Source organism: Aplidium turbinatum, chromosome 2 (assembly GCF_918807975.1).
Source record: "Aplidium turbinatum chromosome 2, kaAplTurb1.1, whole genome shotgun sequence".
In the NCBI taxonomy this organism is placed as follows: domain Eukaryota; kingdom Metazoa; phylum Chordata; class Ascidiacea; order Aplousobranchia; family Polyclinidae; genus Aplidium; species Aplidium turbinatum.
The window spans coordinates 49,029,655-49,043,998 of NC_137473.1; the positions used below are offsets into that span (position 1 = coordinate 49,029,655).

Below are 14,344 nucleotides of genomic sequence, written 5' to 3' on the forward strand. Positions count from 1 at the left end.
GCAAACATGTCATTCCAGGTGACTACTTGTCGTTGGACAAAACGCTATACCCCATGAGGACACAAATTGCCTTCAAGCAATATAATCCAAACAAGCCTGCGAAATATGGCCTTCTGTTCAAGTCGGTAAACGCCAGCAGATTCCCATACACATTTGCGGCATCGGTCTATTCAGGTAAACCGAAGGAAGAGCCATTTAATTTTTACGTTCGTGGAACAGAAGAACTGGTAAAAGGAATGGTGATGAGCCTGGAACAACACGGTGACCTTCAAGGTCGGAATATTTTGTATGACCGCTTTTACACCTCCATACCACTCGCGCAGTGGTTGCTTGACAGGGGTATAACGTCAGCTGGAACCCTCAACGCTATACGTAGAGGAATACCCCTGGAAGTGAAGCAAGTGAGTGGTAGGGAGAAATCTTCGTACGAAATTTATTGGCAGACGAGTGAGGCTGATCTCAGCCTACATTCTTATGTAGTAAAAACGAAGAATTCTGGCATGCGGAATGTGTTGATGTTGACGACCATGCAACCTCTATTGGGGATTACCAAGGATGACGGCAAAAAGAAGCCAGGCTTGTATAAGCTTTACGACTTCACAAAGGGTGGCACCGATATCATCGACCAAAGGATGGGTTGGTTCATTCACGTGCAAAGCGAAGTCCCCACGGTGGACAACTACTGCGTTTGCTTATTGAGAAGGTGCCAAAGCCACAAAAAATAAACTACCAAAAAACCGTGGCCAATGTCAATGCTGTGAAAAGCCTTTATGCCCTGCACATTCCATACGAGTATGTCAAGTTTGCTTTTGCGCAGAATAAACTATTTGAATGATTGCGGTTTTATAAACTTTGGCTTCAACCACAGCCTAAATAAAACGCGGAGCTCAATGAGAGATTTTCCTTTTTTGCTTTTATTAGACAGATAGCTATTTTTACGTTGATTCAACATATCAAGACGTTGAATACTTGTAAACATGTGCGGTTTTGCAATTAGATTGCTTATCAAAATCATCTATCCTTTTTTGTATAAAAAGTGGGTCATAAAACTAATCGTAATACTCGATGTAAAATTCAGCATTTTTATATGCTGAAACAGTATTGTATTCATATTTTATAAATCCATTTTCTATTTAGAAAATATCAATATAATGCGGTTTGAGCATAGCTGAATTTTAGCACGGATACAACGACTGATTTTATGACTTTTATACAAACAAGGACAGAAGAGAAGTAATCTAATTGCAAACCCGCGCATGTTTACATCGTCTTGCAATGTTGAATCCACGTCGAAATGATTGTATTAGCGTTGTATTCAATTTCTCGTATTATCGAACTGTAAATGTGCAGCCACTTGTAATTTCAATGTGCCTCATTGCATATTCTTAAATATTTCTGAATTTGTGTGTACATAACCTGACAGAACACAGGTTGCTTTACCATTGAATCAAGTTGAAAAACGTTGCTGCAAGAGCCTTGTGCCAATTGCTGCAGTCCGGTATTGCTGTAACCAAATCAAAATACTTATCAATATTTTGCTGCCAAACTGACATTTTTATCGCATAAACGCCCATTAGGCAAAAAAAAAAAGGCAGCTAATTCTTTGTAAAGTATTTCTCCAGGTTCACAATGATTTGACGCATAATAAATACTACTTTGAATAAATCTAAATATTGTTTGGATTTTAGTGTGTGGCATATGAATCTTAGAGAGCTTATTGAATCCACAAGAAAATGACCCGAGGCATTACAGATTTTCCTTTTGATGAAAAGCGTTGTGACGTTCTGTTAATTAATGAACCGTAACTGTTTTATTTTGAATTTCTTTCTGACTTCTGTTTATGTAAAGCATCATCGACTTTATCGGGTAATCTTACTCCTAGTACTAGCCTTGTATGTAGCCGAGTTCACATTGAACTTACATTGAGAGACGCTGTTGCAACTACAATACATTGCATTTAAACCGCTTTTTTTGTTGCATGATCTTCCATTCGTTTCGTGGATTACATAATAGTATTTGATAAACGCCACCCTGCTTCTTCAGCTGGTCTACATTTGTTAATAAAGCGTAGGAGTTGCTGTTCTTGGAACCGAGGTCACAAGATCATAATCCAAATTGGTGTGACACGCGTTCAGAAATCTCATTACTGCATGTAATTGATGAAGCATTGTTCTTTTAGTCAAGAAGCGAGCTTTATTTTGAGCGTGGGAAAAGTTATTATTTTGCATGAAAAATATAGATTCAAATTGAGATTATGTAAAAAAAATTTAATCACAACATGGCAATGCATGTTCTTCATTACTCTACCAAAAAATAATGTGTAAACTCACGCTACAATTGCTTTAATCGCAAAATAATCCAAAAGTCATAAGTCACCTCAACATTTCAACGTCTATGAGCAGTTCTAAAATTCACATAGGTTTAATTTTCGGATATGCTCAGCGTGAATAATTTTACAAAGTGAATCCCAAAGTTTGAAGCCGTACCTTAAAAAATAACAGAGATATCACTCCTAAAGCATAAGAAGAATCGACAGCCCCCCCCCCAAACTGAGCAAGACTCCAGGGAGCCCAACCTCGTAAGGGTTAACATAATTGTGTTTTGGTTCACTCCGCCCCTGGTTGAACCAAGTTGCGCGCATCAGCGTAACGGTATTGGGCTATTTTGTTTCTGACAAATGGCTTTTACATCAAAAATAAGACCAATTGGCCAACAACTCAGTTAAAAAATCAGTGTTTCTTACCTTAATTCAACATTTTTAGATGTTAAATCAATGTGAAAGAGTGGTTTGCTGTCTGAGAAGCTACGCCTGTTCGCTTCTGACCCCTGCTAGAGCAGTTTATGACAATATTAAATGCAGCTCAGGGTCGGATTTACCTATGGCGCCGCGGCGCCCCGTAAAATTCCAATTTATTTTTTTATGTCTGCATGCAAATTTCCTTTTTGTCCTATACTTTAACTTGTAAATTTTCATTTTACTAACGTAAAACAATGCGTGATGTTTAGTCTCGGCATGTAGACCTACTAACCGCTAATAACCTTTTATTGTGTGCGTAACAATGACCTTTAATCACCTGATTTAAAATAATAGGTTCCTCAATTCAAAAATTATATGAAAGAACCTATGAAAGAACAAAAATTATATGAAAGGTTGTTCCATGCTTCTTTGGCGCCCCCTAAAATTTTGCCCTAAATCCGCCACTGATGCAGCTCAGTTCAAATACAAATTTACAAGTTTTAGCAACACTGGTATAATAAAGTTGAACTCGGTAGACTTGTTTTCTATCATTTTTGAACTTTAAGAATAAACTAACTTCTCCGAATTAGCAACCCTGGAACGCAGAGTAAGTGAAACTGAGCAAAAGTACGGTAGTTTATTATGTTTAGTAAGCTATAACTTCACCTGTAGCTTGTAAATATGAACACTCGTTTCACGGTTTGCCAATTTATGAAAAAATGTATTCTAGTTCCTTGATAAATAGTTTAATTTCTCCTTTTGAATATTCTGTCAACAGCCTACAATTACAACTCCAGAGTAGGCCTATTCCTTGTGCTGCAATATTTTATGAAGTAGCCTACCAGTACTTGTCCACAGGACTAGCACTTTTGCACTCGGTTTCTCAAGCAATCTTAATTGACTTTCAGTCACAACAGAGTAGAAACGAAGCTGTCAGTGTGGGTTTTCTCTATCAACTCCGCTGAGTTAAAGTCTGTTACTTGAATGTCACGTCCTAATTTTTTCATGCTTTTTGAAAAGGGGTTTCCATTGTTTACGTCTCTTAAACGTCACACAACACTGAAGGTGTGCAAAAATGGCAATTCTTTTGCCTGATGCTTGAAAGCTCTGCATTAATCAGACGATTTTTGCTTTCTTCTGTCAGAAAACTACTTCCGATTGTCAATGGAGATAAATCGTAATTACGTTTTGTTGTATTGTTCTTTAAACTTCCTATTCCAATGAACCACTGAAGTTTGAGAAGGTTGTTTCAATCATTTTGTTTTTCTGGATTTGCTTTGATTATTAAATTTGAATTATCAGCACAATTGAAATAACTGTTACACTGCTTGACAAATGATTTAAAGTAAGATGTTTAAGTAACAAAACTAATAGCAAAATTTTGGTCATTTACACATTTTAACGTAGCCACCAGCAGGAAACCGAACTAAACATACTTTTTGTACGTCTTGAAGGCGCAACACGTGGGTGCTAATTGGCATGGTGTCAGTGATATCTACATTTGTCAATTATATCGACACTGTCTGACGTTTTGCCTTTGTTTTCAATGGTTTTAAACCATTTCTCTTTATGACCAAATAGATGATGATTGGAGCCTGGGCTCCGCTTTTTTTAATCTCCAACTATTGTCGGCTCCAATAACTCAGTTGATTTGACCGCCGATTTCATAAACGAATGAACAAGATCAAGTAGCCCTCTTTCGACTGTCGAAATGTTCGCTTAAGCAACACATTTTAAGGAAAGCTCTCCACCAACAATAATATGGAACTTTGTCAAAGTCGGTGGCGGAGTCTGCGTCAGTGGTTCAAAGCTTCTGCAAGTATGCGAAACTGCCAGGAAAAAAGTTTTCAAAAGAGCTTTCAATTCCGAGAACAACGATTCCCACAATCCATCATATCTCACAAGAATGTCCTCATCGGGACAGGCGTAGATACAATTCGGTTTTTTCCGCTTACAGCCACGAAGGCTATCAATATTATGATTGTAGTTAGCTTGTCCTTTCGGCGAGAGCACTGGAACTAAAAATACCACATAGTAAGCTATGCCATGGACTTCTAAATAGTAGCATCTGGACTGGAAACTCAGTGGGCAACATGAGGCCAAACAGTTGGTACAACAGTTGGCCAACAGTGGGCCAACAGGGTTAGTTACTTAGCTGTTGGCCCACTGTTGGCCAACTGTTGTACCAACTTTTGGCCTCATGTTGCCCACTGAGTTTCCAGTCCAGATGCTATTATTTAGATGCCCTATTTATATCACCAACGACTGCAGCCTACTATACTTTATCCATTAAATAGAGGAAAAATTCTACCTTACCTTTGGCTTAGAACAGAGGTGACGAAACTGCGGCCCGTCAAAGAATTTTGTGCGGCCCACAAAACACTTTGACCATCGGTCATGCATTAAATGCAATAACTTCAAATAAATGTAGGCTACAACTTCAAGGGCCAGATCAACTGTTGCACTCGATGTTTTTCAAGGTCAAATCTTTCATGTCATTGCTGAGCCTTTGGGGAAATCAGTTGAAGATAACAATTGATAAAGTGAATGTCATCTGAGACACCGAGACCTAACTCTGGCACGCCGTCAGCAAGAAGCGGTTGACTTGATCACATCGAAATAAGTTGAGAATTAAAATAAAGTTCAACCAGCCTCATGTTTAAAAAGAATATATATTTCGCTACATAGTAATGAGCATCTTCAGTTCTTATTCAAATAGAATGAAATTCAAATACAGTCAATTTTCCACTATGCCCAGTTGGCGTTTGCTCCTGGGAGGAGGGACCCTGATGATGGAACCTTCATTTCTGCGTATGATGGTTTTTTTCAAATTGTTATTGTTGCATATGTTGTATCAAAAGCGCTCGCTTGTTTTAGCACCTTTTGTTTATAGCACATAAATTTCCTGTCATATGTAGCTTGCTATGTTAAAATATCCCATCAAGGAGTGCTTTTTTCAATTGTTTTTTTTATGTCTCGACCATGGATAAAATCACTGCAAGCTCAGGGCGTAGTCAGGAGGGCGAAGAGGGCAATTGCCTCCCTCCCTCCGAAATGTTTTGCTGGCTACGGTCTTGAGCAAGCTATATCAGATCTCGTATAGCGAACATTGTGGTCAGGTTCATCTGGTGAAACATCAGTTGTCCTTACTAATGATTCTTTGTCTGCAGAAGTTGAATCAATGCAAATAGGCTTCCGTTGATTTACTGGTCGAGATATTGACCAACTTAATTTCGCCGATTTGGTGATGCAGAAACTCTAGCATAGAACCACTCGAAAATCAGTTTGATTGATTGCTTGTAACGATCTAATTAAATTACATACATTCAATATTCAATAATGGCTTACTTTCTTGAGTTTTAACATATTTCTTGCATTTAATAATGAAAAAAAAAAAAAAAACATTTAGGTGTTCAGAACCAAAGTTCTTCTCTATCCATTCTATCACATCAATCAGCATAAATGACTTGTTTAACATTAACACATAAATCAGTAATAGGCCTAATGGCTTAATCTTTTATAAGAGTAGTTATAGATTTAGACCACACATGTTACAAAATTGACAATTTTTATGACCAACAAACCTAATGAAAATCTTCAAGGACAAAAATAATAGCAAATGGCCCACTGATACCGACACAAAATGGTTTGAAGCACTTTTGTCGGTTAGTGTAAAATGTATATCATCGTATGAACCAACAAAATTCCAAACGATGAAGAGACAGGCAAGCCTATATACCAACAGTTGAACTGTTTAATTCAGGGGTTCTGGGGTCCGTGGACCCCCAAGGGATACGCGGACTAGTTTTAGGGGGTCCATGAAAGCCCAATGGAAATCTTAATGTAGTGTATAATTTCAAAATTGAAATAAATTTTTCAAAAGAAAAGAGATTAAGTTCAAACAACGCTGATGATTTCTAGTTTGGCGTTTCCAGATAAATGTTATTGCATTGTAGCCTACTTTTTTTGTTACGTACCCTACGTTTATTACGGCACTATCCAGTATCCACATTGTTGGTTTTGCCACTACTTGAACATTGCAAAATTTTATCAGTTGCAAGCAATTGCAATTTTATTATTTCTTAAATTTAATAAAACATAAATTTTGTTACCTCCAATCAAATGTAGTTAGGCTACTACTTTGTAAACCCTTGACAGCTTGTTTCACCCTAAAAGGAGGATCATCAGAAGGTCCTTATTCAAATAGAAATATATTTTGTTGGCAATTCATTTTAATTTTATTGCATTAAATGTCTAATTCATGCTGATCAAAAAAGTTTCTCAGACTAGGCCATAAAAGGGGTCCACGCAAACCAAAATTTTTTTCGAGGGGTCCGCGTTAAAAAAAAGTTTAAGAACCCCTGGTTTAATTTGATGTCAAACTGCGTGCCGTGGCGCACTGGCAATCTGGCATGCCTGCTACCACAAGAAATTCTCAGGTGTACCAAGAAACTTTTTTTGAATTTTAGAAAGTAATCCAATTCGTATTAGCCTACAATATTGAAATAGGCATGCTGGCAGTCATGCTAGACTTGAATGCACACTATCCGTTAAATAACTGATGGTATTGTGGGTAGGTTACAAGTAAGCCTATCTGCAAATTGCCTTTCCCATGTATGTAGTAAGGGTTGCTACGTTTACCAATAGGCATACCCATTGCTGTATAACATTGCTTTGTTTTGTAACGACTTTGTTTCATAGCAATGTATGCGCGAATGCTTTGTTTATTGCTGTAGGCTACCGCAAGCAGGGAATGGGATGGGATGGAATGGAAGACAGATTTTGGGATGGAAAATGTGAAGGATGGAAAGGAATGGAAGATCTTGCTGATGGGATGGAAGACAGTCTTCCATCATTCCATTCCAAATCCATTATTAACTTTCTAACGCTTTATCAAGACATGCAAAATATTACGTTGCTTGCTGAAATAAGTTAATTCGATTTTCGTTTCGTGTTAAACCAACGGGACTGTTGTCTGACGCAAATTGTCAAACCTACTTTCGTTAGGCAGAATTGACCAATCAGAAAGCAATAAACGATTCAAGCAATAAACGTTTCTCCCAAGAGGAGGAAACTTCTTGACGTTTGACAGCATTCTATCATACGACACTTGTATTCTATGTTTGGAGATTCTCGTGGGTTTTGTTTCGAGAAGGCAGTTAAACGAAATAGATTTTTGTACATTTCGAAACGAAAAACTACAGTGGCAAAGTTGATAGAAAACAGAAGAAAACAAAACAAAAATGTCTCAAAAGTAAACGTTTGAAAGTATTTGCAACCAGAACAAAAGTAATGTCATCCGATGATGATGAGTTTGACTTGTGCTTTTATTACACCAATTGTCCGCGATGCTTCTCAAGTATTTTCCTTACTTTTTTATCTTCTCCATGCATAGACTACTCCTGCAGTTTCTTTAACTTTGCTACGCTTTGTTTCTTTCTGTATTTATAGAATTAATCTACGCTTCTAGTTCTAACACCAAACGGTACGTAATCCTTAGGAAAATACTGCTGTTAAATTTTTAGCTTAAATTTAGCCTATGGTTTTTAGGTTTATTTGTGGCATATTCAACTCGGAGATCACAAAATGTAAAGATGGAAGAGATTTCTGAGATGGAATGGAAGATTTCTAAGATGGAATGGAGATGGAATGGAAGAAAATCTCAGGATGGAAGATGGAAAAAAAACGTCTTCCTTTCCATTTCATCCCATACCCTGACCGCAAGCTGAAAACGTTTGAGAACCACTGCATTAAATTGCGCTAAGTGTGAATAAAGCTTTGCAACTAAATGCTGTAAAGGTGTTTTAAACTTTACCTCACGTTTTTCTAAGATTTTAAGTTTTTAGAAAATAGTGCTCAAATTAATTATTGTCAACTTTGAAAAATGTACGTGTTTGAACGGTTGCTTTTAGTTTACGTTTTGCGAATATTTCTCTAAAGTAGCCTGCTAAAACAAGTTTTAGAAGTGTTAAAGTAATAGAACCATTTGCCTTACTTTCTTATCATAAAGAATGCCAAAAATAAATGGACTTGGTTTGTTTTCATATTCTACAAACTACATGACATTTATTTTTAAAAAACAAAGAGTTTTTCCCGACTTTTCTACCATTAAGCTGCGTACAAAAATCGTTCTGCCCATCTATAAGTTTTTTTATAAATATTAACCCGTTGAAACAAGCGCATGCATTATGACGTTAATACCAAATAACCTACCAAAATTAGCCACTAATCTGAGGTTAGCCTGGACGTATTTTGGCAAGCTACACGCTAGATAGGGTATTGGCATGGCATGTCTTTGCAACTGCATTTGTGTTTCTTTGTTCATTTTCTATTTGTATTCCTTTTAAACTATTTAAAGCATGCAAGGTAATTTATATTTTCAAAATGACCATTAGCTTACATGGCTGGTTTGAACTTTTGACCTTGTGCATAATGTATGTATATTCTATTCCCACACCTTTGAATTGCAGGGAAAGTTGATGCGGTACCAATTGATTTTTTCAACTTGTTTTAGCTTGTCATATTAATGCATCACGCCCATCCCTTAGATTTAGTTGAACAAGTGATAATGTAGTGGCATATGTTTGCCTGTAGTGTGCAATAGTTTATTTTTCTCCACGACCACCATGCCACTGTTGAAACTCTAATAGGCTACTGTGCAGTAGGCCGTCTTTGTGATTGCGTTCTGTTTGATTGGTTTAGCTAAGCAGTAGGAAATAACCCAGTAGTCTGGTTTTACTTGGCTATTCCATTGATTAGATTGATTGAATTACAAAATGATTAGATTGAATTACAGTAGTCCCCGCTTAGCTCACTTCGTGATGGGACGACTTTGGGCTTAATAAGTTGCCATTTTCGCACCCATATAGTCATAATGTTGTTTTTATATAGCGCTGTATCCATTGCAGAATGCGTTGCTCCTCAGCGTTTTACAAAGCAGACAGTGTCAATGCAGCAGCCATATAGAGGCGCAATGGAGCACATCATCACACAAATCCACTCCATTGCTCAGTGCCAAGCAAAAAAAATAGATTCGGTACCATTTTTAAAAAGTCTTTGGTACGACCCGACAGGGTATCGAACCCATGTCTACCGATTCAGAGGAGAGCGCAATAACCACTAAGCCACCGAGCCGGTTATATATGATACAAAACATTTCTGCGTTCCGCGAAATTTGCAGCATACACAATTTTCTGAATTTTCTTTCAATGCACTCCAGTCAGTTAAAATTTCAATAAAATTAAAAAAATAAAATGAAGAAAAAATCCATGACTGGTAAGGTTAAGCGGTGGACGATTTTCTGCCCTTCCTATACATTCAGTAATTCCGGACCAAATTGGGCTTAATAAGCCGGTTGGCCTATTAACCGTGGGCTTAATAAGCGAGGACTACTGTACTGTAATCTGTAATTATAGAAATATTTCATTGTAATTCTGTAAACTATAGCCTTCATAGTAGCGAGTGTTTTAGTAAGACAAAAAGTGAACAGTTTACATCCTTTCAAATACTTGTCATGTGATATTTATAATTGACACTCAATATAAAAAGAACTGAACCAAAAATCTCACTTTATTAACTTTGTACAATATTTCATTTAATTCATTAAAAATCATATGCACCAATGAGCTACTGTAGTTTTGCGTAGCCTACATTTACTTTTCTTGTTATTGTTTAGAGGTGATATTTCATGTAGCGTTGTAACTAGGCTATGTCAGTTTTTGCACCGCGACGTTAAATTTGCCAGGACGGAGTTGAATAATTAAGCCAGGTAATCGTCTTCATCAATCGATCGCTTTCCAAAATCCATCCATCCGTAGTAATTCCTATCCATGCGTTCAAGATCTTCCTTGCCTTCGTCGTGAGAACCTAGCAAAATACGATAAATGTAAACAACCTTCAAAATTGTTGATCTTAGCGCATCTTTAGCTTGATTTTTTCTTTCTTATGCTTTTGTAATGTTTTTGTTAGGAAGACTATTTTCATAGCGTGAGTGTCAGGATAGAAAAGTTTTATTTCTACCCATCGCAACTATCAGAGGGGCCTGTGAACACCACTCTCCCCCTCTGTTGGAACATTATAAACTCAAAACTCAATCCAATCAATAATGTTAATAAATGATATTATCCTTGTTATTGATTCAACTGTCGTGACGTCACATACGTCACAAAGGGTTTGGAGTTCATAAGTCAGCCTACGCTGCTGATGACAGTTACAATAACCACCGAGCGTAATGCGCCAGAAGAAAGTACAAGCGATGACAAACCAGTGTCATGCTCAAAAAACACCTGCTCAAAAATAAAAGAAGAAAAAAATTCGATTTTAAATTACACGCAAAATAAAGTTTATGAATATACCGTAGTAGCTTATTGGCACAGACCTATACATAATTTTAAAAAATTACCCTACTTAAAATTTCGTGTGTAGGGGTCCAATCCAGGTTACACACATCCTTCAAACCTTTTAAAAATTCATAGCTTGTACCAATTATGGTTGCTAAATGAATCATTTACAAATAAAAATTATACCGTACATGTGGAAAAGGATAAATAAGCTAGCCAACAATAAAAATACCAAGACATTCTGTCTGGAAATTTTAAATTTACATCGATTATTGCCATGTAATTATTAGCTGAATTGAATCTTCAAAAAGAAATCGTTGCTTTATCCTAAAAATATAACTCCTGTAGCCTACAAAGAGCATTTAATATCAACTTTGTAAATTCAAATTATTGTTCAGTTTATAATAAATTTATAAATAGTTAGTTAGAGAAAATACTCTTACAATGAGCTGAATTTTAAAAGGATATACCTATATCCGTATCTATAAGTACAACATGTTTTCAACGTCAACAGTCTGTATATTTTCAAATAGCTTTGTTTATATGAAGTTGAAAAAAAACTTCGTTCTGTTTTAAATGCTCCAAAAACGTGTGAACTTTGAAATTGGTAATATTAAAAAAAAAACTTGCACCTGTATGTTATGTTACAAATTCATACACAAAGTTCATCTCGTTAAATTATACAAAACCTATTTGAAATTTCACTTCTGGTGACATTTTCAATATTAAAAGGCCACCAACTGTGTGTTTTTATTCATAGTAGACTTTGATACATTTCTGCAATAATATGGTTTGGTAAATGTTTAGCACATTTTTATTTTTGCGCAAACCTAGAATTTTTTTCAACGTATTGTGAAACTTTATTGGTTAAGTATTGTAACGCAAACAATTTAAACTATGTTTCTTTTTTGTCTTCAGTGCTATTAAAATACTCACTTTTGGACTTTTTATTTTTTTATTAGATTAACCAGACGTTCCAACCATTTTACTTTTATGTGTAATCTATCATTGTAATGCTTAATCTTAAATCGTTATTGTGTCTTGCTTGCTTGTGGTACCCTACATGATATCAAAAGTTAATTTTCGTTGTCGATTCCCACTGCTCACATTAGCGTATAAAGTTACATCGTTTTAAATTATTCTGTTGCCAACTGAATGTCTCAAATTTTGCAATTTGCATTTAACAAAGGCGAACATTAAAACTGATATTCTGAATTAAATTTTAAATGTGTTTCAACTTGTTGAAACGCCAGTGTACATCATTTCAAACAATTCTTGATAAACGTTGTAGTGTCAATTGTCCCAAAAACTCAAAACGCAAAAAATGCAATTGGTTTGATTTTGAATCATTATCCTTGGAGTTGGACCGACAAGGTCTCTGATAGGTGATTCCTGGCAGTTTCTCATTATTGTAAAGGCTTTAAACTACTAACGCAGGGCCAGTTACCAAGATTGACACAGTAAAATGTTGTTGCCGAAGAATTATACCATTCACTGTGGGTGCAGCTGAAGGGAGAGCAGTTCTGTAATGCTTTGCTCTAGCACAAACCCAGAGAGCTGAACCAGCGTCGCTTCATCTTGAGTTAGGAGCTTAATCACTGGGCTAAGAATTTTTGGGATAATATTATTAAAAGAAGTTTTCAAACTTTTCTTACGTCGAGCTTCCGGTATTGAAAAGTGTTTTTCAGGGTTGTCGAAGGAAAATTTGTTGGGATAACTTTTTATTCGTTGTATCAACCCAGAGATTGTATTTTGAGCGACTTGATGGGTTTGTAAGTAATTTCTCAGTGCTTCTTTAAGAATTCTGTCATCAGATAGAACATTTCCTGCATAGAGTTTCATGATAAGATGATAATGGTATTTTACGTTCAGTTTCATCTCTTATGTAAACTTTAAAAATGACAATAAAGCAAAAAAATAAAGAGTATTTTTACAGGCTCTCGTATGTGTCATAAATCAAAATGCATACGAAATAAAGGTATCACATTTTAAATAAAATTTAAATTCAAAATGCATTTACTTTGATGAAAAAGCTCGGAATCCAATTCCTGTTTGTTTGAGAAATTGTCTGCAAAGAAGACATTTTGTTTATTCTATAGCTATGCTTTAAAATGGTACAGATAGCCTACCTCAAAGTGGATTAATTTGTGCTTACAATAGACTACAGTTAAGCTAAAACATAAAAATACAATCATTGTTTGACGAACAAATGTGATATTCATATAACGCTAACAACAATATAGGCTACAGAATATCAATGCCGATTCAAAGGCTGTCAGTCTAAACGTCTTACTCTAAGCTATCGACCCGGTCAATAGATATCAAACAGTTAATATCCATAACAAAAGGCATTTGTTAGGCGTTACTTTTTGTCATAGCCTACAGTAGTTTTTATGTTAGCTTGAGAAAATCACTTCTTGAGCAAACAAATCTTTGATGTGACAAATTAGGTCGACGTTTTTTCCTGGAATGTAATGGACCACGATAAATTATTGTGCAGTAGTTACGGCTGCTCTAATATCATACGAAGTTTTCAAGATCGGTAGGCCTACCGGAAGTGACGTCAGAAGAAATGATGAAAAAGCAAGAAAATCTCATCACATGATACTTAACCAGCTCCTTATAAATCTTATCAAACAGCACAGTCAAGTCTTAAGGTTAAATATTGTGCTTATCCGCTTACCGTATAATTCCGGTTTAAAACCTTTTCCGCTCATTCCGTGTGGATAATGGTTTTGATGGTTCGATATAAGCTGTGGAGGGTCGTCAAAAATTTCGTTGCTGACTCTTAAAGCTGAAGCTTGGCAACAATGTTTCGTACACTGTATTGACAGCAATGATAGAAATGCAACAAATTTGTAGCCTTTGGTTTCCATCTCAAAATTTTGTTAAAGATTGAAATCTTTTAAAGTGATTACGGAATAATGTTTAAGTATGTGATTTTTATTTCAGCAACATATAATCTACGTATATCTGCAAATGACAAAAATTAAACAGTTTCATTTTTTTCTCACAATTTACAGTAATTATCTTGATAAATTAGTTGAGTCTTGAGAAAAATCTATTAAAATTGTTAAAATTTTACAGAGCACCTAAAAAAACACTGAAAAAAAATCGATTTTTTTTCTACAGAAAATACTCAGTCTCAAAATGCTTTGAGGTTGTGTCCAAGGTTTGGCTTAAGTTGAAACTTTGTTTTCTTTTTTTATAACATCAACTCCAAACACTATCTTGTCTGTCTACACATCAAGTCGACTGTCACTTTAAA

The 14,344-nt window shown here is 35.9% G+C and overlaps 1 protein-coding gene across 1 annotated transcript; it reads right to left on the reverse strand.

Annotated features, from left to right (window-relative positions):
• Positions 1 to 10,263: 10,263 nt before the first annotated feature.
• On the reverse strand, positions 10,264 to 14,042 carry LOC145765608 (uncharacterized). The gene is made up of 4 exons (XM_082577442.1): positions 13,760 to 14,042; positions 13,097 to 13,144; positions 12,732 to 12,902; positions 10,264 to 10,603 (listed from the first exon to the last, which is right to left on the reverse strand). The coding sequence occupies exons 1-4, from the start codon at positions 13,950 to 13,952 to the stop codon at positions 10,497 to 10,499; spliced, it is 519 nt and encodes a 172-aa protein (XP_082433568.1). The 5' UTR covers positions 13,953 to 14,042; the 3' UTR covers positions 10,264 to 10,496.
• Between the last annotated feature and the right edge of the window lie 302 nt (positions 14,043 to 14,344).

What these genes read in the sequence shown, in the direction of transcription:
- LOC145765608 (XM_082577442.1), bottom strand. Translation starts at nt 13,952, where the DNA reads ATGGAAACCAAAGGCTACAAATTTGTTGCATTTCTATCATTGCTGTCA. An exon ending in TTTTAAACCGGAATTATACG is followed by an intron (nt 13,145 to 13,759) that starts GTAAGCGGATAA and finishes TCTTCTTTGCAG; the next exon opens with ACAATTTCTCAAACAAACAG. An exon ending in TTCAATACCGGAAGCTCGAC is followed by an intron (nt 10,604 to 12,731) that starts GTAAGAAAAGTT and finishes GTATTTTGCTAG; the next exon opens with GTTCTCACGACGAAGGCAAG.